General features: G+C 42.2%; 1 protein-coding gene across 3 annotated transcripts; it reads right to left on the bottom strand.

The window, feature by feature from the left end:
* Positions 1-1,250: 1,250 nt before the first annotated feature.
* LOC133897231 (histone-lysine N-methyltransferase TRX1-like) lies at positions 1,251-23,364 on the bottom strand. 3 transcript variants are annotated; one of them, XM_062337877.1, is made up of 25 exons: positions 22,683-23,364; positions 22,531-22,582; positions 22,377-22,451; positions 21,880-22,093; positions 20,954-21,077; positions 20,771-20,875; positions 20,427-20,626; positions 17,026-17,118; positions 16,806-16,903; positions 15,436-15,594; positions 14,132-14,257; positions 13,996-14,043; positions 13,798-13,915; positions 13,664-13,729; positions 13,517-13,578; positions 13,357-13,413; positions 13,214-13,282; positions 12,917-13,106; positions 12,325-12,588; positions 11,530-11,591; positions 10,746-10,823; positions 2,992-3,087; positions 2,195-2,298; positions 1,976-2,119; positions 1,251-1,592 (listed from the first exon to the last, which is right to left on the bottom strand). In XM_062337877.1, the coding sequence occupies exons 1-24, from the start codon at positions 23,171-23,173 to the stop codon at positions 1,984-1,986; spliced, it is 3,087 nt and encodes a 1,028-aa protein (XP_062193861.1). In that variant the 5' UTR covers positions 23,174-23,364; the 3' UTR covers positions 1,251-1,592; positions 1,976-1,983. The 3 variants fall into 3 exon arrangements, 2 of the variants coding, with proteins under 2 accessions (XP_062193861.1, XP_062193862.1); XM_062337878.1 differs by having other exon boundaries at positions 1,976-2,120; positions 2,220-2,298; XR_009905876.1 differs by lacking the exon at positions 2,195-2,298.
* Between the last annotated feature and the right edge of the window lie 210 nt (positions 23,365-23,574).

The following is a 23,574-nucleotide window of genomic DNA, read 5'->3' as shown; positions in this document are numbered from 1 at the left end:
ATTGGCCGGACCAAGCACATGCAGGAGAACAGCAAGCAACACAAAGTAGAGGGCACGAAGGCCCGAGCAACACTCCAAGCAGCAGAGAGGTCACATGGCGCACACGGACCACCGACGGCCAGTAGCCAACCATAGACGGGATCGACCACTAGGAAGCAGACCGGCGGTGGCCAAAAGGAGAAACCGGCGGCCACACCGGCAAAGGGGCAGACTGGCATCCGCAACCGGCCAAGAGCAAGCCGGCCTAAAGCCGACACCAGCACGCCACCATGTCGGCAGGTGATCGGTCCGGGACAACATGCTACAGCAGTCCAACCGCGAGCAGCGTGCGGCACGCAACCGCATGGAGCGACCGCACGGCGAACCAAGCACCTGGCCGCAGCCCTCCTACAGAGCAGACGAAGGGAAGAGGCGGCCAAAGGCAAGCTTGCACGATAAAAGCAACCACCGCACGGATCCGACTCGGAGAAAGCAGATCCGGTGAAGAATCGTACGGATCCGGTCGGAGCACAAGTGAGGCACGTTAGGGGCAGGGGATATGGAGGAGAGGGGAGGGAGGGGGGAGAGGAAGGCCTGCGACGTCCGGCTTCGGAACCATCGCTGGCCGCCGCCGCCAGCGTTCGACAGTCGGCGGCTGTGGCTGGAGGTCACTGGTTTGGAGGGAGCTGGCTACAACGCGAGACGCCCCTGAGTCGCCAGAGCGAGCGATGTAGGGGTCAGGCGCACGAGCGATCAAGTTCTACACTTCTACCGTAACTATGTTATCATTAATCAACAAAATTATAATCATAGCCTATTAGAACCATGTTCGCTACAATTTTGAATGGAAGGAATTTGACGCTGAAGGTCTAGCCTTGCTCTGCGGTCAAATATCAGTAGAAGTGTTTGGACGTTGACATTATCTGCCCGTTGTGTAATAGGCTTGATGAACATGGAGGCCACCTGGTTTTCAAGTGCAAAGGAATGAAAGAAGAATGGAGGGCACGATTGGCATCATGCACTTCAGTGAAAGATGTTTTCAGGAAAATATCGAGTTTGGAAACGATTTGTTTTGTATCTGGCGGGGAGCTCGAAATAAAGTTAATGCTGGTAAAAGAAAGCTAGTATTAGATAGTTGTTTATCTGTCCTGTTTAAGTTCCAATATCCCAAACATCCGCGCTACAATTATTTGTGGTTAATTATAGAATGGCATCGCCCGAGATTCTAACCATGTACTTTGGTTACACTTGACAGGCCATCTCAAATCATGTAAAAGAAATACCCAGCGTCAACCACTTCTGTTGGTTAATAGGGTGAGTCCAACAGGATGAATGACCGAATTACATGTAAACACGGAATATTTCAATGGTCAACACAATCGGTTTCAACTGCCGTTCCCAAATTGGATTGCCAAACCTATATTTGAGTACCTACCCAAATTGGATTGCCAAACCTATATTTGAGTACCTATACAATTACATTGACATTCCATTCTAAAAGAATGACAAGAATGATCAGAATTCCTAGAATGAACTCAGCAATTTTTGAGAATTTGACAGTAAGCACCGCAGTTAACAAATCAGCAAATCCAAGCCTGTCACCTCCCGTCTGCCTGCCAACAATAAAATCTGTCACTAGTGTGGCATATATGGAAGGAAAGAACAGTTGTCTTAAAAAAAATCTCAGCGCACACCTCAATAAACAAGCAAAAACTGGACAGAAACCAAAGACACCAATAAGCTTAGTATTTTTTTTCTTTGAACCGAAGCTTAGTTTTTATAGAATAAAACTAAGTTGAAGTAAAAACAATGGGTCGGTCCGTCTTGTTTACACTAATTGCCCTGGGCAACACCCTGAGTGAATATTTATCATGTTCATTTCTTTAGAGAGGTCACATCAAGAGAGACAGAGAGAGAGAGATTGACTTTGTTAGCACTTGGTAGTAGGAACTTCACATTGGCACAGACGCAGGAATGCAGGTATTTATACACTTACCTTTAGACTCATCTTTCCTGAAATAATTCACTTCTCGTAACCCTTATTTTAGCTGACTGCGCCTCTGCTTCAATATCATTAACAACTCTACGGCACTTGGGGAATCCACAATAACAAGGAAGTCGCTGATCACTCGAAAAAAACCTGAACAAAGCATCAACATGATTGATAAATTATAATGTTCAAAAGGTCAAAAGCAGAATTATAATCCAATTAGACCTATAATCATATGTCAACTCTTCCCATGGATTTATGTCCCGCTTTGCAAAAATGATGATGTGCTCATCCCGCAGAACAGTTATGGCGCGGGAATAACAATTAGGCTGCAACAATAAAATGGAATTGTTATGTAAAACACCATGCAAAAAACACATCTTTGAAATACAGCATACACATTCCTTTGTTCTTTCTCTAACTATTAAGATCTAAAGACGAAGATATCACTAAGCATCATAAAAATGGTAAAGAATACTCTACAGCTGAGAGCTGTTATTTGCATCAATGACATAACACGGTACAATAATATGATTATGTTAATAGTAATGCCTATTACAGTAACATGTTACATAATGCCTCCGGAATTTTAGAACACCTGCTTGGCCTTTACTAAGATCATAGAAGACTATTCTAATTCCTTTCAGGTAAAAATACAAATATTTCAAGACAAACTATGAATAATTATCATGTGCTTTCTAAGACCCATGCTTGGCTCAAGTGTGTTCGGATCAAATTTTGTTCTGCTGTTGTTTTCACGTATCTGAGAAGGAAGGCTAAATATGGCCAGAATAGGCACAATGCATGATCATCATGAGCCTGATGAAAATATTATGTTGGCTATCCATATGTGCAGAGCATGTATGTTAAGAATTAAAGGAAACACCAAAACAAAGTTATAAAGGCAAATGAACAATTATTGAAAAAATTGATGTGCTGTCATCAGCATATAAGGGATGAGGCGATCTGAGCTGCTAACAGAAAATGGAAAGCCCCTGCAAAACGAACAAATAATTTCTCACCTCACATGAGTGATTGATCAAATGGGCTATGCATCCTGACCGTGTAGCATCTATAACACGCTCATCATCTATCCTGAACATATACGTACCAGCACCCTGCATGCATTAGTGTTATGACTTGCGTGCAATTACCATGACGTACAGAAAGTTTAGATCAGAGGTGTTTGCTTTCAGTGTTATGAGAATTAGACAAACCATTGACTCAGCTGAAGTCTTGAGTCAGGGGTGACAAGTTGGACCATGCTTATTAAACTAAACAGGGACAGTTACTTAGACGTTTGTAGAAGTATTGAGTTTTGCTGCATTGAAAATTTATTACCTATGAAACCTATGGAAATTTATTTAGGTATTTGTAATATCCTATCTGAAATATCTTCTTGTTCATCAGTAACACAGTAACAGGTAAGTCCCGGCCGGTTATCGTGATGCCCCGTGCAGATGTGCCAAAGTACTATCCCATGCACACTTGAGTACTAAACAAGTACATGAAAATGGTTGACGAGGGTTTAACTCCCAACCAATAAGACCAAGCTTGGTGGCTGAAGCAAGGTTTGTCATAAGTCCTATTACTCCTATTCAGCGACGGAGCTTCACCAAAATTTCAAGGGGGGCTAAAAAACAAAGCAAATACGAAAATATTCAAGTGATAAACAATTAAACCAATATGTGGCACAATTTATAGCCATCATTTCCCATACTTTGTTCAAAATACATATTCAAGTGAGATTAATAGATTATAATACCTAGAAACAACTCTAAAAAACAGTACTATATATAATAGGAAAAAGTCCATTTTTGGACCCTCAACTATCGAGTTGGTTTAAAATTATCTCTCATCTCAAAAACCAGAAATCTTAAGTCCTCCAAGTTGCGAACCCGTTCCGAGCTCGTCCCTCGCACCGTTTTGAGTGGTTTTCACCGCTGACTGGGACTTGGCATGGCACTGGAACGCTGAGTCGGCCACAAGCCCGTTTTTTTATCTGCTCCTGAGCTCGCGTTGTCACCTTCTACTCCCAAATCCCTAGCCCCTCTGCTCTCACCGTCACCTTTACAATCCCACCACCGCACGCCATTGTCACCATCGTGTGGTGCAAATCTGGCCACCGCAGGTCCAGAATCCCAACATTGTTGGAGAATGCATGGGAATTACGCGCGGCTCGACATTGATCAGTGAGGAAAAAGGTGAGTGCATCTGCAGCTATATTGTATTGGAGATTCGCATCGATTTGTTCAAACCGAATAAAATAGACCTGGTTTAGCTGCTGATTTGATTAGTTTAAGTTACTGGTTTCATTTGTTTAAGTTGTTGCTCGATTATTTTAGTGGTGAAGCTTGCATTTTTGTATTGTCTAGTGGCACCCATTTTGCCCCACGTAGTATTGAGTGAATTCTATATGCTTGTAGGTTGACAGAATGGATAATTTTGATAAGTTGGCAGTGAGATTTCACTACAATGGGGAGTTTTCAATGATGACAAGGTAGTGTAGTATTATGGAGGTTCAAAGGGGATGTCATATATCAACAGAGATAAAATGCCGTTGCTAGAGACAAGAGGCCATCTAGAAGACCACTGCAAGGACATTGATGTTGTCCTTTGAGTTGGTTGTTCCCTGGCTAGGAGTTGTCAAATGGACTAAGAGTGCTTTACGATGACAAGACATGCCAAACAATGCCAGATTACATCACTAATGGTGATGTGGTTGACATTTATGTGGAGTCAATGGAGGCTGATGCCGATGCTGATAAAGAAGACATGCAATGATTGGGAGAATGAGATGGAGGCTGGTGAGGCTTTAGGAAGACAGATTGTTGAGCAACCACCAATGTCACCAGAACAAATACAAAGGGATATAGCATTTCTCAAATCATTCTATTCATCTCCATCTTGTTCAAAAGGGAAGAGTGTTAGATCTCCAGACACATGCAAAACCTCTCTGACATCTGCAATTCAAGAAGAAGTTGATAATGGCAGCAATGATAGTGACTACCTTCAGGGAGATAATGACACTTCTAAGGAAGATGAAGAAGCTTTGGAGAACTTGACAAAGTACAAGGAGGGAGAATATATGGTACATGTGGATCCTCAAGGTGTTGAAGCAATCACCAAAAAGGTCTTTAAGCAAATACAACTGGATGAACAAACAGATATCTTGCATGAATACAGTGACACTTCATATTTTTCATCTAGTGAAGAAGATAGTTATGATGAACAAGGCAGTGATGGTGAACTGGTGAGAGGAAACCAAAGTATCCAAGGTGTGACAAGAAGGTATCCATTCCTACTTTCAAACTAGACATGACTTTTAGAGGAAAAGAGCAGTTTATAAAGGCAGTGAGGAAGTATGGTCTAGCTGAAAAGAAGATCATCAAATTTGTTAAGAATGGCCTAAAGAGGGTGAGGGCCAAATGTGACTGGGCAAATTGCCCATCGTACATCCTATTATCAGATACAAGCATAACTGAAGGATGGCAAGTCAGTACTTTTAAAGATGAGAATAGTTGTCCAGCAAGAAGGGATAATTCATTAGTGATAGCAAGAAGGATTGCAAAAAAGTTTGAGACGTCCATCATGGCCAATCCAGCTTGGAAGATTGAGCATATGAAGCAAACAATGCAAGAGGTGATGCATGTTGATGTTAGCATATCAAAGTGCAAGAGAACCAAGTCTATTGTCATGCACAAGTTGTTGGACTCAATGAAAGGGAAGTATGCAGGGTTGTTTGATTACCAAGAGTTGTTGAGGAGCAATCCAGACAACAATGTGATTGTTAAGCTCCATCTAGACAGCACAGAAGATGTATTTCAAAGAATGTACATTTCTTTTGATGCCTGCAAAAAAGGTTTCCTTGCAAGATACAGGAAAATAATTAGACTAGATGGAAGTTTCTTCAAGGGTTGTATCACTGGAGAATTCATTTGTACCTTGGGCAGAGATGGGAATAACCAAATGTACCCAATAGCTTGGGCTGTTGTTGAGAAGGAAATCAATAATTCTTGGGATTGGTTCTGTGATATTCTATTCATGGGCCTGCAGCTAGGTGATGGTGAAGGACGGGTTATCATCTCAGACCAACAGAAAGGGCTAATCAATGTTGTAGAGAAATGGGTGCCACAAGTGGAGCATAGGATGTGTGCTAGACACATATATGCAAATTGGAGGAAGAAGTTCAAGGACAGGAAGTTGCAGAAGAAGTTATGGAAATGTGCAAAATCTCCATATGTTAATCTCTTCAACTATCATAAGGCAAAGCTGGCTGAAGACACACATGTAGGGGCAGAGGCAATCATGAGAACCGATCCAAAGCATTGGAGTAGAGCATGATTCAGACTTGGATCAAATTGTGACTCAGTTGACAACATGTGTGAGAGTTTCAATCACTCCATTGTTGAGTCAAGGTTTCTCCCTATTATTATATGCTAGAGTGGATCAGGAGAAAAGTGATGGTAAGGTTCCAAGTCAGTTTGAGTAAGGCAAAGAAGTGGAAAGGAATAGTATGCCCCAATATCTTTAAGAAGCTAAAAAAATTACATCAATGAGTCTATTTTCTGCTATGCAATGTACAATGGAATTGATGCTTTTTAGGTGACTCACAAGGAGCATAGATTTACGGTGGATTTGAGCACAAATACATGTTCTTGTAGGTATTGCTAGTTGTCTGGTCTGCCTTGCTCACATGCAATTGCATGCATTCATGGGAGAACCAACAAACTTGATGACTACATTGCTCACTGCTACTCAATTGAAGAATACAAAAAGACTTATGAGTGCATTTCTGGTCCACATCTAATAGGTCTAGACCAAGAGCTCCTAAGAACCTGAAAATGCCAGGAAGGCCAAAGACTTGCAAAACCAAAGAGCCTCAAGACAAGCCCAATCCTACTACTAAGATGTCCAAAGTTGGCACAGTCATAAGGTGTAGGACTTGCAAAGGGACATGTCACAACAAGTTCACTTGTGAGAAGAGAAATGGACAAAATCGGAGTACACCAACTGTAAGTGTTGGAAACTCTGCTGCATAAGAACAAAATGTTGTGGTAATTACACTACATTAGTACATTCCTATCAGGTTGTCTAAGTATCTTCATTAACAATAGGAACTCCTTAAAATATGTTGCTCTCTTAAGTTCTATTCACTACTTCATAGCAGAGCTGTTCTAACCAAGGTAAGAGGAGCTCCAGGGATCAAGGAGACACCAACCCATCAGGTCAAAGCACGAGAAGATGCTCTGGAATAGGGATCTTGTACTCAGAGAGGATTGGCGCAACAATTCAGAATGTAAGTACCAATACTGAATGTAAGTACTGGCACAAGAATCCACCAGTTACTGAGTTTCCATACATCCTTTTGTGCAGCCTGAAATGTCAAACCGGAGGACAATCATGACTGTTGCAAGGGCTAGAGTCTCCACACACCAAGGTGGAACAGCTTCAGTTAATTTGGATGCCAATGTGCCAGCCAAAGCAAGTTCAAAGGTGAACATTTCTATCACCTCTGGTTCTGCATCTACTCAAGTCCATGCCCATGAACCCAGCAAGAAACTAATAAGGCCAAGCAAGAGCACCAAGCCACCTCTAAGGCTTATGCCATCTTCTAGTTCACCCAAGCCACCTCCAAGACTTCTGCCATCTTCTAGTTCACACTGATCTAGTTCACTTGTTTTTATCTGTGTAATGTGCCCAATGTGGCTTATCGTACCTAAATACCAAACTTTGGCTTATCCATCCTACTAGAATTGAGTACTTGTAATATATTGAATTGAGATTTTATGGATTTGTATGCTTATCTACCAGAATTGAGTGCTTACTTTCGTACTGATTGACATTCTGTGGAGGGAGAATGGTAGTTTCAGTTTAGAGGATAGGGAGGAACTGGTTAGTTTCTTCAGAGAATTTTGGCTTTACCATCAAAGTGTTGACTATAAGAATTTTGTCTATTTCAAGATTATCACCAAAGTGTGAAAGTGAGATATATTCCTACCAGAACTGACATCAAAATATTGATTCACAAATTGAACTTAGATAATATCCACTAAGCATTAATTATTGATAGCAAATTACATTGATTCAAGCTGTCAGCACAACAAACAACACCACAATACAGCATACAAGTGCATATATTAGCATTTTCTTTTGCCTCTCTAGCCTGCTAATCTAGGTTCAGATTCTTGCTTCACATAGCTCAGCAGTGTAGCAACCTCTTCTCCATGCCTAATCTTCAGCTCTTGGACCTCTCCATTTGCAACTGAAACAACACCTCTAAGCTCATTGTTCTCCCTCCTCAAATCAAGAGCCACATCACGCAAATCGACCAAAATTTGTCTGAGAAATGGTGTGCTCTCCAAGTCAAACCACTCCCAGTACTAGCAACCCCCAACCTAAGCAATGGCCACGAATCCAAACTCAGGACAACACAAAAACTAGACAAACTCAAGGAATGAATCGGAAATCCAAACTTACTCAACGGCGAGCGCATGTCATGTACCTCCTTGCCGGATTGTCGTCGCTCCATGACAGCCACCGAGCAGCTTTCTTCCCACAAGCATAGAACATGGCTGGTTTGTAGTCCAGGGGTCCCTCTCGATAAGGGATCGACAACTGTGGCCTCACAATCCAGCTCCCCGTTGACCGATCACCCCTAGAGCTCGTCGATCTGGCCATGGAGCCTACAGATCTAGAGGGCGGCGGCGAAATCAGAGAGCTAGGGTTACGGCGCGACAGTGACAATGGCATGCATCTTCAAGGTGCGAGGATGCAGCTTGTGATGCAGGCTGTGGGTCCACCACAGCTGCTACAACCACGTTGACTGCCACATGGGACGTGTCGAGTGAGGTGGAGCCACGCGCCGTCCGCGACACCAAGCCATGAAGGGTGTTGCTACCCGCGCGGTCGTCCCTACCGGCGAACCTCATTCCTCTCGAGATGCCACTCTCCGGAGTGCCAAAGGGACCATCATCAGCACACCTGCGGCGATCTGCCCCATCATCTGTTGGTGGGGAAGGCGGCTCCAGTGGCTGTGAAAAACCAGCACAGTCCAAAACATGGATTTTGACCAGATAGACCAGGGACCTCATTACCAGCAACCCCTCAAACGCCATGAACTGCATGGGCTTCGTGACTGGGAGGTCTTTGCAAGGCGAGATGAATGTTGGGTTGCTGGTCCACGCAGTGACACAAAACTCTGATAAATATGAACGATCTCGAGTGGTCGGATGTACACTTTGCATCCAACAGCGCGGAGCAAGGAGGTGCTCCACCAAAGACAAACCCCACGCATGTAGCGGAACGAGCAGCGAGAGCTCAACATGAAAAGGGAGTGTCTTGCTGGTAGCATGGGCAAACCGCAACCAACGCTTGAGCAAGAGATCAAAGCAAGGCAGATGGAGCGATCAGCCGTCATTGAGCACTCGCACCACAGACCCCTCATCTGGCAGCAGCAACAAGAAATCCACCGGCGTGGTACGGTGAATGGAGAGGGTGTCCGCAGCAAGATCAAAATGGGTAGCGATGGCCTCCAAGGCGTCCCCCGGTGAGACCACAGGTCTAGTTCCCACGACGGTCACGAGGGCTTGCTTGCACAGCTCACTTTCAGCTGCTAGGATGTGCTCCGAACGTCCAATGAAACACATCTCTGGTAACGTAGCATCCTGAGTAGTCACCGGATTTGTTTGAACATGATGCAGGAACGCTTGCTCAGGGGAACCTCCATCACTATTCAGCATCGAAGCCCCGCCCACTACTGCTGAAGTGCGACGCCAGCGCCAGCGTCGATGCGGATGAACATCACAAGCCCCAGTAGCCTCATCCACAGCGGAGCCACCCTAGGACGATATAGGAAGGGGAGAGCTGTCGGGAGCTGAACCAGTGAGGCCACTGGGAGCAATGACACTCGCCGTAACCGACGTGATGCGACACCAGTCGAACTTGAATGACTTTCTTATTCACTTTTGAATGAATAATGTAACAACAAATTTTCCAACCTCTTGTGTCGAGAAACTAATTCTAGCTAGTCCTAACATACCATTAGCATATCAAATAATTGTTCACAAGCCTAAAATTACAAAATACTGCATAGCAACCACTACTTCCTCTAAGCATAAAACAATATGGAAAACTATTACTGCTATAGGCCCTGTTGGCACAACTAAAACTTATGGACTTTTGCTGAAAAGATATTATTCTAAAAAACTACTTCTGGTTTATGAGAAAAGTCGTTAGCTTATGGTCTTAATTTTTAGACTCTCAGCACATAGCTTTTCAGAAAAACCACTCTCAACCAGCTTATCAACTTTTAGTTCATTTCATCAGAAACCAACTTATCAGCTTTTCAAAAGCCAGCATAAGCTCAGCCTATTTGGCACAGCTTATGGCTTCTAAGAAGCAGAAGCTGCTGATAAGCTATGCAAAATAAGGCCATAGCATCTTGTGGCTGCAATAGTGTTATAGCTTAGTGTTCTAGCTTAGTGTTCCAAAGGCTAAACCACCATAGACCACTATTTATAAAATTATTTGTAAGTTTAACCAGCTAGACAGCTACAAGTGAAAAAACACTGCAACAAAATCAGTTCAACTGACCAATCTACTATCCATATTAATCTTTTCACAGAAAACTGATTATCAATCAAACAGTGCCTTCCCATAACCAGAAGATGATGATAAAGCAACCTTATTTAAAGCTGGCAAATCTAGTTATGCACATCTATATATCAAAAATTATCTGCAACCAAAAAAATGAACTAGCTAAACAAAAACTTACCACTAGTGAGTTGTATATTTGCCGCTCTCTGATGTCTGATACTGGTGGTCTAACGATCTCCCCTATGTATTCAATCATCTGTAAAAGTAGTTGCAAAATTAGGAAAATTAGTTCAGTAGCAATGCAAAGTGCAAATTTAGCGAAATACATCATAATTGTCTAATCCGATTTCTATTTTCTGATATTGATGGTCAAATGAGCAACACTACACATTTCAATCATATGAACAAGTAGATGAAGGATAGAGAAAATTAGCTCAGTAGCAACACAAATGTGCAAATTCAGTAAAATAATATTGCAATTGTCCTCGACCCACAGTGACACAACACAACAAAAAATAAAAATTTGCCTAAATAGCATTGGCTTTAGCTCTTTAGTTTGTCCTCTCTCCAAACTCTACCAGAGGCCAACATCTGGTACCGTATGGCTGCTCCAACGGACCAGAGTATAGCAATCAACCACCCATCTGCTGAGTAGCCATTGTTACCTGTAATTGACTGGCTTATCATATCAACATTAGCGTGAGTGGCTTTTCTGTATCTTAATAAAATACAGACCTAAGTGCGGCTACCCATTACCAACTAAGGGAAGAACAAACAGCAATGTTATTTTGCCCTTTTGCTGCTTGCACTGTGATAGGGCATTGGAGGGTTGCAGTGTTATTTACTAATTTATCTGCAGTTGCTCCTTGGCAAAATTACAGGCCAATTTTTCCATTCAAAGGAATCAACTCCTTGTCAAAAGCATTTACAACTTGTTTTAAGGGGGAAGTTGAAGAACATACCATATCTCCAGCCTTGTGTGCAACCTTTGCAAAGACACCAAATCCATGAATTCTTGATTTTCCTGTCAAAAGTAGTACAATCAATATATAAACCACAACTCACAGAAGCAAAAGTGACTATCATAACACTGCCAATTTATGTCTTCCAAATCCAATATTTCAATCAATATATTTGAAATGCCATAATTCTGATATTCCTCTCCTCACAAATCATAAGACAATCCCTGCCCATATCTGCAATCCTCAGAATTGGTAGGATTTAAATCCTATTCCACTCCAAACCACCAGAACCCTAAGTTAATACTAAATTTTAAGTTACAATCCATCCACTGGCATATCTTTTTGGTAGAACTCATGCCAAAATCTGCACATTTTTCAACCAGAACAGATTTGTAACAACTTGTCCATATCTTGCTATAGACTCCACTGCTACTATAGAGAATGATCCATCCAACATTGAAATCAGAGTTAGCATAACAACATAAATGCTGAAGCACAGCTATTGATAAATAGTATAGAACGAGCCATATGTGAAATAATATGAGAAGCTTCCTCTCTTTAATTTACTCTTAAGAATGAAAAACACAAGATGTTTAGGAAAAAAAACCCTGCTTTCTCTGATTAAAACTTAAAAGAGGAAGGAGATGGGGAAAAAACAAGTGATTAATATCATGATGAGAATAGTATCTTACACTTCTCAAACTTTATTTTCTGGAAATAAGATATGAAGACTCGACCATCTGCAGAAGATTACACTATGAAAATAAGAAAGGATGACAAATGAACAGAACTCACCAAAAGTTAGTCTCTTTCTGAATGTGGCCTTCATGCTTGTATATTTTTCAACCATAGAAGACACATTGCCAAAAGCCTCTTGCTGCGCAGCATCCAACGAGCCAACCGGTTGACTTGGTTCACTGCTACCATGACTGGCTACTCTATCTTGGCCGTAGCCACTGACAATATAGGGCCTATTCTCCACATATAAACGTTTCAGAGAAGCAGTAGCCATAACTTGTGGTTGCTTTTGTCCCCTTCTCCGATGGAAATTATAGGGTTCTGACAAGGAAACAGGGCATTCAAATATGAAATAGTATAACAGAACACAATAGTTAATCAAAATAATAGGGGGAACTTTATTAAAAAACAATTATTAAATTCACAACATATGCATAACTATGCAGCTTCAAGTCACATGATACTGCAGAGCCAAGGATATCACCAAAACAAATATCTGAATGACAAACCCAATAAGTAAATCTAACAGGGGAGCAAAAATCCATAATCAAGATCACAGTTAAGGTGATTTTTTTAATGCATAGTCAAATTTAGCGTACAGAGAACGTTAAGAAACTCCCTGTCAAATTAACAGGGCTTGTTCTCTTACCAGTCCTTGCGCAACCTGATGATGAAGTCAAATCTGTCTGAACTACCTGAGCGCACTCAGTATGGTCACTTTCTAGAGATGGACGATCAGCGGATGGCTGTCTGTGCTTTTTGCAATACGAGAGTAGACGAATACAAGAATCATCATCCTCATCAAGTAACATGAGGTGGATTTTGTCATCATCTTCAAGCTAAAATTAACAAAATAGATGCACATAATGGAAATGCATGTTAATGGATGCATAAAAGTTGGTTCCCAGGAAGGAGATATGCCGCAGCATAAAGATCGGTAATGTACCTCAACGCAAAGATCAGCAGCACGTGCACAAAGAGGGTGATACGCAACACGACAGGTAGGATGAGAACACTGTTGATGCAAGAAAAAGAGACATAATATGTCTTGATCATCTAAACAATAGCTTAAACCAATTCCTAATGTACCTGTATACAAGCTCCATAAGAAACTCCGCAAATGCTGCATAGAAGTTTCCAACGGTCCTGGATAGACAACTCAAACTGATGAATGATGATGTTTCTACAGAAACAGTAAAAGATTGAATAAAAAGTTCACACCAAAAGCAAGAGAGGGGGGGGGGGGGACCTTGTTGATTCTGCTCAATCCATCAATCGGTTCCATTCTCTTTACATCTTTTAAACAAGTTTCTGTGACAGAATCAAGATTGAGAGAACTAAAAGCATATCATGCCACAATATCACTAAAACCAAAGGATCAATGAAATGGTTATACCAGGAATCCATATAGCACATGCGAGATGAGCCCAACGGCCATCTGTTGTAGGTTTCATTGCACCCCCTAAAAAGATTTTTATATCTCATAAGTATATAAGTCATTTTGCAATAAAGTGCAATGCAAGTCTGTACCAGTGACTGGACATAGACAGCATCGTGGAGAAACACGAGGTGCACCAGGTCGACACAAGTTGCAAAGCCAAAGTACTCCGTCCAATGGTTCTAGTTCACCATAACATCTAGCATGAACCTGGATCATATTTTAAGGCATTTGTAAACACTTCCACAACTGATAACCTTCAGAGAGACAGGCAACGAAAGCATGCATACCATCATACGGCACTTGTCGCATTGCAAGAACAAGTTATCTTCATACTCCTGGAATGAAAACAAGAGATTAGTAACTTTCAGATTCATTACTTATCTATTGAATAACCTGCATGAGAACAGGAATAGGATTATTTACCTCATCCATATCACAAACATTGCAATAGTCCAGATCTTTCCAATTAACATTAACAGCTCTATAACCAAGGATAGTGTTTCCACCATTTTCAAAATATTTCAGACATGACCTTGCATTGGGCAATTCCTAACAAATACACAATTGAACTTGAAGTTTCAGAAAACAAAGGATGAAAACCACTATCCACCAGAAGTCCACTGGTATGAAGTAGAGAAAAGAATGCAAAAGCCTTGATAAAGAATGCTATTAATGCATGGATTGAAATATTTTCATTTTTAATGAGAATAAAACTTCTAAGTAAGATGAAAATAAAACAACACGCATCATCCTAGATGTTATTGCAATGTAGCATGTCAACCCACTGAGATCAAGGAATCCTTGGAAGTGCACCATATCATGAATTAAACAAAATGGACTTGAAAACATGCACATTGAAAACACTCAGTTCAAAAAAAAAGGTACATGATGCGTTTGATGACACCACATGACTAGATTAATAATAATGCCATATACGATCGGGTTTCTATCAAAGCTATGGCCGAGCATGCTACAAGCGCCTGAAATGGCTCTGATCGACTTGGCTGTCACATACTCCCAAACTCGTATTGCAAAATGACTTATATACTTATGTATGGAAGATAGCATAAATGGCGACATAATGAGCAGATATTTACAAAAGAAAATTTAAATTAGTCATCTTGTCAATCTTAAAGATAAATCGCTACCATATACAAGCCAATGGCAAAATGTCAAAGTAATAAGATAATATCAAACAAAAGAACACACGTAACGATTTCATTAATCCACTCTGCCCTCCTGTGAACATGGTGAAACAACATTTTCCCCCTTTTGTTTTTTTCCAGACACGTAACAACTTGTTTACTCTTTCTTGCTAGCACAATGGGCCACATTAAGAAAACCTTATCTACTATAGGGGTGCTATATTCTAAACAATATCAAGCATTACCAAACTAAGCAGAACAAGTGTAGACTACACTGGTGTTGAGGCTTATTGCAGAAGTCAACTTGGAACCAATTTGAAAGAACAGTTTGATAGCAGAGACGTATATGTCTCAACCAATCAAATACTAAATTTCAATCTGAGCAAATACACTAAAGTAGTATGGTTGGGCATATAAATTGACCCGAAATACTGATGACAGGGATGACTAGGAAAAGGAAACTAGGGTATAAACAAATAAAACATATGGATCAAAGATGAATTAATTGTCTAGCCCAATGCACTCCTTGATAAAATTAGGAACAATAAATGAAAGAAAATCTTGAACAGATTTTTTTAGAACCTGAATAAGCTGCCTTATCTGCGGATTTGAAAAGCCAAACATGTAGGAACCAGAACTTTGGCAAACATTTCCTTCCAAATCAGTGGCATCACTGCTCTGTTTTTCCTTTATCCTGCAGTATATCTCTTTCCAACATGCATTTGGAGTAGATCCATCAATCTGATCATCATAAAGATGGTAACATTAGGGAAATGTACACATTTGGAGCTACTAAATTTGTCATGATGCTGCTATATCCGCAGCATACAAAAAGAGTTCACTTATAATCCTCAAAATGCAATCTTCTCTATAAACTACATGAAAATGATTGATAAAAAAAGGCAATAAGTGCTACTGAATTAACAGACTACATGTACCATAACTTGTAATGGCAGAAATAGAAAACTTTCTACCAGAAAGATAGATGTCTTAAATCTAAGGCTTTCTAGTAAAATTTAACTTGATATCTAGAGGGAAGAAAAATGTCAGACACTGTCACAATGAATGCACAGTTCTTTACTTTTTGCATGTAATAACTAAAAAGGATGCATTGAGTGGAATAATCTATAAGCTAGAATTTTAGCTAAGCTTTAACTTGCTATTTTCTATTTTATACTCCAACAAGAAAACTAGCCTATTTTGGCATGAAATAAATGTGAGTTGTATCATGAGAAATGCAGTGAAGTGCCTCAACTCGATGCAATCAGTTAATGTTGACAGGTATCATGTTAAGCAATTCAGAGCCTAAATTATCCTTAGAAGGACTTTGTGCATCAAATGTGATACACCTCTAACAACAAAGCATTACAAAAAATTCTATATGCCACTCTTGACATATGGAATCAGATCAACTCATCTTCATGCCTATTCCTAGAAAAATGTACAGATTAAAAGTGGCAGTAGTCAAACAAGAAGATGATGCAACCAGGATAACAGGACAATTACAATGACATGATGAAGGAGCAGCTAGACAGTGGAGCTTAAGGTCCATGAGTCACAACGCTACCTTAAAAGCTAATATCAGAAATGGAACACCAATTTCTACTAAAGCATGTGTTACATCACATCTTATGCATAACGACACAAGGTTCTAAAGATGTATTTACAATGGTAAAGCAATAATACATATAACCTATCAAGAATTATTGTTAAGCATCTCCTAAGACCCAAAAACTGTAGCTAGTGAAACAACAAGACAATGAGGTTGCTATAAAGGTTAACTCCCAACGGTCAGTACTTTAGGGTTCAGGACAGTTGTTCCATACACATCTATGCAACACAACATCTCACAAGTCACGACATGCCAGATTCTAAAAAATCACACAACCAGCATTTTTTTTTCAAATTATCAACGAGGACAGAATCAATAAGACAACTGCTAATCTGCTTACCTGCATGCCATCTTCTGAGATCACCCTAAACAATGGACGTGCTTTTGTATCTGAGCTCCTCAGTACTTCCATTTTGTAAGATATTACTGAATGTGGATCTGCAACAATATTATCATATACTTACTAAACAATGCATAATCAAATGAGAGCATAACAAATTTCAAAATGGAACACTAAATTTTACAACCAGTTTATGACAAGTTTGGAGGTGAACAATTACCTTTTATTGATGTGAACTTCCTGAAAGCAGTATATCCTTCAGGCCATATATGCTTTTTGTTATGGAAATGGTCTGAATCAGAAACTATCCTACCTGGAAAGGAACTCACAAAATATAAGTTTGCCACACAAAAGAGGAAGCGTTAGAGAGCAAATAAATACAGTAGGATCAAAATATTAACATGAAAAAGTTTGGCAGCACCAAGAAATGCACACCAAAAGTTACAACTTATGGCAAGCAAACAAAATTATTCTGTTCTAATATTTAGTTAGTCCTAGCACTGAGTCTCACCAGCATGGGACATATAGCATAACCCTGAAATGCGTTTGGCTTCTAGTATCTGACAAATAATTAATCCTTGCAATTAGACCTGGGAGATTAGGTCTTTTAATTAGTGTGAGCACGTCTGGTACTTAATGCACTTTACGTGGGCATTGGTTTCTTGTTTTTGGCTAGGCGTTCTTCAGTTTCCAGCCTTTGTTTCTTCCGTTTCTTTGCAATTGCTGCAGCACATAGTGGTGTGGAATAAGTGTGGTAGAAACTGCCGAGTTTAGTGCTTGCTATTTACTCCTATGTTTAGACTATTTTGTCCTTTATATAGTTGAGTCAAAAATATACAGAAAAGCTGACCAGTTGGACAGCACAAAAAAAGACTCTTGTGCTTGTGCATAGTTTCTCCAATTCTCGCATGTGAAATCAAAGTTGAAGCTCTAGGTGATCGACAAGCGATCCTGACATTTGGTATCAAAGCCTATGTTGTCGATCCAGGTGCAGCTATGTCGTCGTGGGCTCCTAGGGGCACACAGTCGAGCACTCCTCTGCGTCGAGACCGCCGTAGCTCACCGACACCTCCTTCACGCCGGCCACGGCACCGTGACGACAGTGGCTGCAAGATGGTCATGCAGCGCGTCGTCAAGGAGGCAACAAGCTCGGTGGTCTATCCCACGCTCACACGGACAAACTACACCGAGTGTGCGCTCGTGATGCAGGTGAACCTGCAGGCACAAGGCCTTTGGGTGGCAATCAAACCCGGCGGCGATGACTACCGCGATGATAGGCTAGTGCTATCCGCCATTCTCCGCGTCGTGCTGTCAAAGATGTTGTCCACTCTCGCCGTAAGAACACCGCCAAGGACGCCTGGGATGCGATCAAGACGATACGCGTTGGCGTCGAGCGTGTTAGAGAGGCGAATGCACAGAAGCTACGACGCAAGCTCGACGAGATCGAGTTCAAGGATGGCGAGTCTGTCGATGACTTCGCCACGAGGATCACGAGCCTCGCCAACAACCTCTGAGTACTAGGGGACTAAGTCACTTATGTTGAGGTGGTGCAAATATTTCTGCAAGTCGTTCCAGAATGTCTCCAACGAGTCGCCATCTCCATCAAGACCCTCTTTGATCTGAGCACAATCTTGATTGAGGAGGTGACCGATCGCTTGCGTGCTGTGGAGCAGAGGTACAAGCTCGGCTCTTCAGGCGGCAATGGTGGGCATAAGCTACTCCTCATTGAGGAGCGGCTAGCTCGCATGAAGAAGCGCAATGGCGAGGGAGGATCCAGTAGCGGTGGCAATAGTGGCTCCCACCGTCGTCATGGTAAGAACCGTTGGCGCGGCCGCGGCAACGGGCCGCGTGACGGCAACACCATCACGTCTGGCTCAGGAGGTGATTGAGACAAATGTCGGAACTGTGGTAAATTTAGCCATTGGGCCAAGGATTGTCACAGCAAGCTAAAGCGGGCTAAGGCCCACCTGACACAGGGTGATGACAACGTGCCCACGCTTTTGATGGCCAAGGCTTGTGTCGCATCACCCACCACGTCCACTCTGCAACTGGTCGAGGCGAAGGTATTCGCACAGCTGGATCGAGAGGAGGACCGCGACGATTGGATGTGGTACATCGACATCGGTGCCACAAACCACATGACCGGGTTGCGCGCTGCCTTCTCTAAAATCGACTCCGGAATCCGAGGCACTGTCAAGTTCGGCGACAGCTCCATTGTCGACATCGAGAGACGCGGCACGATCTTGTTGGCCTACAAGGCCGGCGAGCTCCGCACGCTCATGGGGGTGTACTTCATTCCCCATCTCACCAACATCATCAACATCAACCAGCTTGACGAGAACGGCTGTCAGGTGTTGGTCCATGGCGGCGTCTTGCAGATCTGGGACTCAGATCGACAACTGCTAGCGAGAGTGAGGCGCTCCCCCAGCAGGTTGTACATACTTAGCCTCGACATTGTGCGACCTGTCGGCAAGAGGCTCAGAGGAGGCATGGTGCTAGCATGCGAGATACGGGCACCTCAGCTTTCAGTCCTTACGCAAGCTCTCCAAGCAGGCCATGGTGCGAGAGCTGTCGCGGATTGATCAAGTCTGTGATGGTTGTCTCGCCGGGAAGCAGAGACGAGCATCCCTCCCCAAACTGGCGAAGTATCGCGCGAAGCACATCCTCGACCTTGTGCATGGCGATCTCTGCAGGCCGATCACGCCAACGACGCCAAGCAGCATCCACTACTTCCTGCTGCTGATGGATGACTTGAGCCACTACATGCGGAGATTAGGTCTTTTAATTAGTGTGAGCACATCTGGTGCTTAATGCACTTTACGTGGGCGTCAGTTTCTTGTTTTTGGCTAGGTGTTCTTTAGTTTCCAGCCTGTTTCTTCAGTTTCTTTGCAATTGCTGCAGCACATAGTGGTGTGGAATAAGTGTGGTAGAAACTGCCGAGTTTAGTGCTTGTTGTTTACTCCTATGTTTAGACTATTTTGTTCTTTATATAGTTGAATCAAATATGCAGAAAAGCTGACCAGTTGGACAGCACAAAAAAAGACTCTTGTGCTTGTTCATAGTTTCTCCAATTCTCGCATGTGAAATACTAAGCAGGAGAACCAAATTCATTTTGGTCTCCTGAAGGAAAATATGACAACCTTACTGACCGTTAAGCCCATTAGAACCAACTGGCATTCAGTTCTAGCATCATGACTCCTAAGATGAGTCCAAGATTCAAAATGAGGGGAAAACACTCATTGATCTTCAGAGTCAATTAACTGAGCAGGAACATATTTTTGCATTATCCGACAAATGAACACTCCTTGAGCAGGAACTGAGCAGGAGTCAATGAACTGAACACTTGAACAGGATTCAAATAGGGTGGCATCATCGCAAACAACCTTATAACTTTATATCATAGAACAAATCAAATAAAACGGAACAAAATTGGATAAACATGCTTTTCAACCTTTTTATATCTTAAATTTCATTTGATGTAAGTATATAACTCGTGTTTGTACTACTTCTATCTGCTCTGTGGTCAATGTCATTAGTATAAACTATCTGGAACCTCAACTGGCGGTGTACTTAGGAACAGAAATAGAAGAGGCTGCATTCTTATTTTTGTTTAATACATACCTAACTTGCTCACACGAAGATTTCCTAGTTCTATTTGAGTCATTTCAGCATAATCCTCTCCATTTTGTGTTGTTCTATCTTCTGATAAATTACCACAAGAGTCTACCCCGTCCTCACAGGAATTAACATCAGAACCATCATGTTGAACAGATTTCCGAAGCTGCAACATAATTTCCGGAAGCTGCTGTGTGCGGAGAAATCTACAGAATAAAAAAAATAACATGGTCATAACAAAAGACAACCATACAAGATAAAAGAATAACTTGCAGGTCCATCTATGTGCTCTGCTCCCCAGAAAATTTCAAAGATGATTTACTACTGTAAAATTGGTTTGGAACACATACTCCTTGGCTTCTTCTAAGCTCCGACAGAAACTTGCTTGCTTGCATTTGAGATGCAAGGAAGAAACAAGGCCATTCAGAAATGGCACAGCCTGCTTCAACTTAATCCTGACGAGAAAACACATAATTGTGGTTCCAAGAAAAATGAAGTCAAACTGGTGTCAGAAATCTATCTACAGGACCAACCTTGCAAAATCATGAGTACCAAAGAATTGAACAAGTATTGAGTGGTCCAATCGAACTGGCTTCAAAGCCCGCTTCGCAGGTACATTTGACTCATCCACAACAACAGCCGGCCACATTGCATGACCTGTTGAAGCACATCAGGCCCCATTAGAGAAGACAGAATAATATTGGGTGACCGAGAAAAGTGAGCAGTCCGCTTATAAAGGAACGAAACTGTGAAGAACCACAAAAGAAACAAACTGAATAAATCACATCTCTGAGTGGAAGCCTTAAATAGAAAGGGATTTTTTTTTAACAACGCGGGAGAGCTATGTGTCATTTCATTAATAGAAGGAAAAGGGGTAGTACAAAAAAACCTCGGTCAAGACCATAAAAAAAGGAAAAAGAAACGTGCACATGTGCACCACAAACAAAAAGAAAAATTATCTAAAGGCAAAAAAAAGCATGCTAGTTTAGGAAGATAGGGGGAAATAGAAAGGGAATTGCATGCTCCTGAGTTTATAGTTTAGGAAGAGAGGGGAAACTAGGAACTAAAATGGCAATTGAAGAATAAAAACTCGAAGGTCAAGTAGGAAGTGACCAAGACAAAACGAAACATCATATAAAGTTCCCAAGGGCAAGCAGGTTTCACTAATTGGAAACATTTTCTACAAAAGAGACTTAGTGAAATCATCTAGCACATGTGATGGAGCTCAAAACACAAAACTGTGTTAAGAAGATAATGCAAAATTTCACCCAACACCAGAATAAATGAAGCACCACACAGACAAAATTCATAAAACATGTATTCTGGTATATTTGAATAGCAATTAAATTTCTAATGACATGATACAGAAGAAAACTAAAAGCCCATCACCATCAAATTCAAATTAAATCAGATGAAAACATCAGTGTTCAGCGGCAGAGAACTCAAGTGTACAGAATACCTGTTATTTTAGCCCACACAAGATCACCCGGGTCAAGACCCTGATAGTCATGAAAGCTAACAGCAAGTGCAAGCAACTCATCATGTCCCTTCTTATCCTGATTGGAAATTCCAAATTTCAGATTCAGGGACTTCATTTCATCAGAGGAGATAGAAAATTTTATCCTTTCATCTGCAAGGCTAATGTCTTCTGCTTCACCATCGTCATACTTTACCTGCAGTTCATTTAGGTACAGTTCTCAGCCACTGGGTATTGCACATTTTGTGATTCAGACAATGGATGGAAAATTGAGTGGCAAGCAATTAAATGCCAAATATATCTAGCATCCGATACCTCAAGAGAACGAATCTTTACATTAGGAGAACACATGGAAAAAAAATATAATCAAGCCTTATCCAATTAACTCAGCAAACATTGGAGGTCTTCGCAACCAATAAATAATTTAAAGACCAAAGGAAACATAAGCATCTTTACACCACCAAGGTCAGAGTGCATACAGAATGCTTCTTGGTTGCTTCATTGTACCCCGTGATGGAACCCTTGTACCAATCATCGTCCACCGGCCAGAAAACCTGCGCCCACAATCAAAATTTAGGCTCAAAGTTCCCAGCATTTCCAAGAAAAGACAACAAAAATCTAAAGAGCTCACACCTTGCACGCTAATCCGACAAACATGTTAGGATCCGCACTGTTGATTTCCAACCTGCGACAATAACATCATCAATGCTAGCTCGATTTTTCATTAAAGCGTAGCAATTTTAGTTCAAACCGTCATGAAACCATCATGCACATATCCAACTCACTCGACCCATCTCCTCCCGACCGACCCCTTGGGCCTGCCTGGCCGCCGCCTCTCGGGTTCGGAGAAGCAAACCGTCTTCTCAACCCCTCCACCGCGCCTCGGCCGCCCCCACCGCCGCACAGGCTCCTCCCCGCCCACGTCGAATGCGGACGGGGCAGAACCCAGGCTAAGCAGCTCCTTCTTGAGAGAACCCTTCCGCCGCGAGGGACCGACCTCCTCCTCCTCCTCGTCCCGCTCCCGCGGCGCGAGCGGGGCCGTCGCGGGCGAGGGCGAGGGCGGCGGCTCCTCGACCTGCTGCTTCTTGCGGCGGCGCCGGTAGTACACTTTCATGGGGGATTTGCAGCCGCCGTCATCGAAACGTGGTTTCTTGGGGAGCGGCGGGCTCGGGGAGGGGGCGGAGGAGGAGTAGACGTGGCCGAGGGGGAGGTAGCGGATGGGGCAGTCACCCTCCTCCTCCTCGTGCACGAACCCGCCCTCCACGGCGATCACCATGGCCGCGGGCTTGGCTAGGGTTTCCACTCTCGGTGAGCAATGGTGACGATGGCGATGGGTTTTGGGGAATTTTGGGTAGGGAAGTTTCGGAGCCCTCGCGAAAAGATTTTGCGGTTTCCCGCCGGAGGTTCGTTTCCTCCTGTCTCTCCCTGCCCCGAGAGGTTGGCAGCCTTTCCACTTTGCAGTGCTAGTGTGTCTAGCACATTTATTATTGTGTTTGGGTTCTCTTACCATTGAATCCGAGAAAATCTCTTACGAAACAAAAGATTGAATCCGAGAAAATCCTAAAAAGAGAAGTAATGGAATCTGAGGAAATCTTAAAAAACTGAATCCGAGAAAATTAAAAGGTGGAGGAGGGAGGGAGACAAATGGTACCCACCCGCACCAATTCATCTTCCCTG

This window comes from Phragmites australis, chromosome 17 (genome assembly GCF_958298935.1).
Source record: "Phragmites australis chromosome 17, lpPhrAust1.1, whole genome shotgun sequence".
Lineage (NCBI taxonomy): Eukaryota > Viridiplantae > Streptophyta > Magnoliopsida > Poales > Poaceae > Phragmites > Phragmites australis.
Note: the sequence above shows the minus strand (reverse complement) of the source record. Positions and strands in the feature narration are given on the sequence as shown.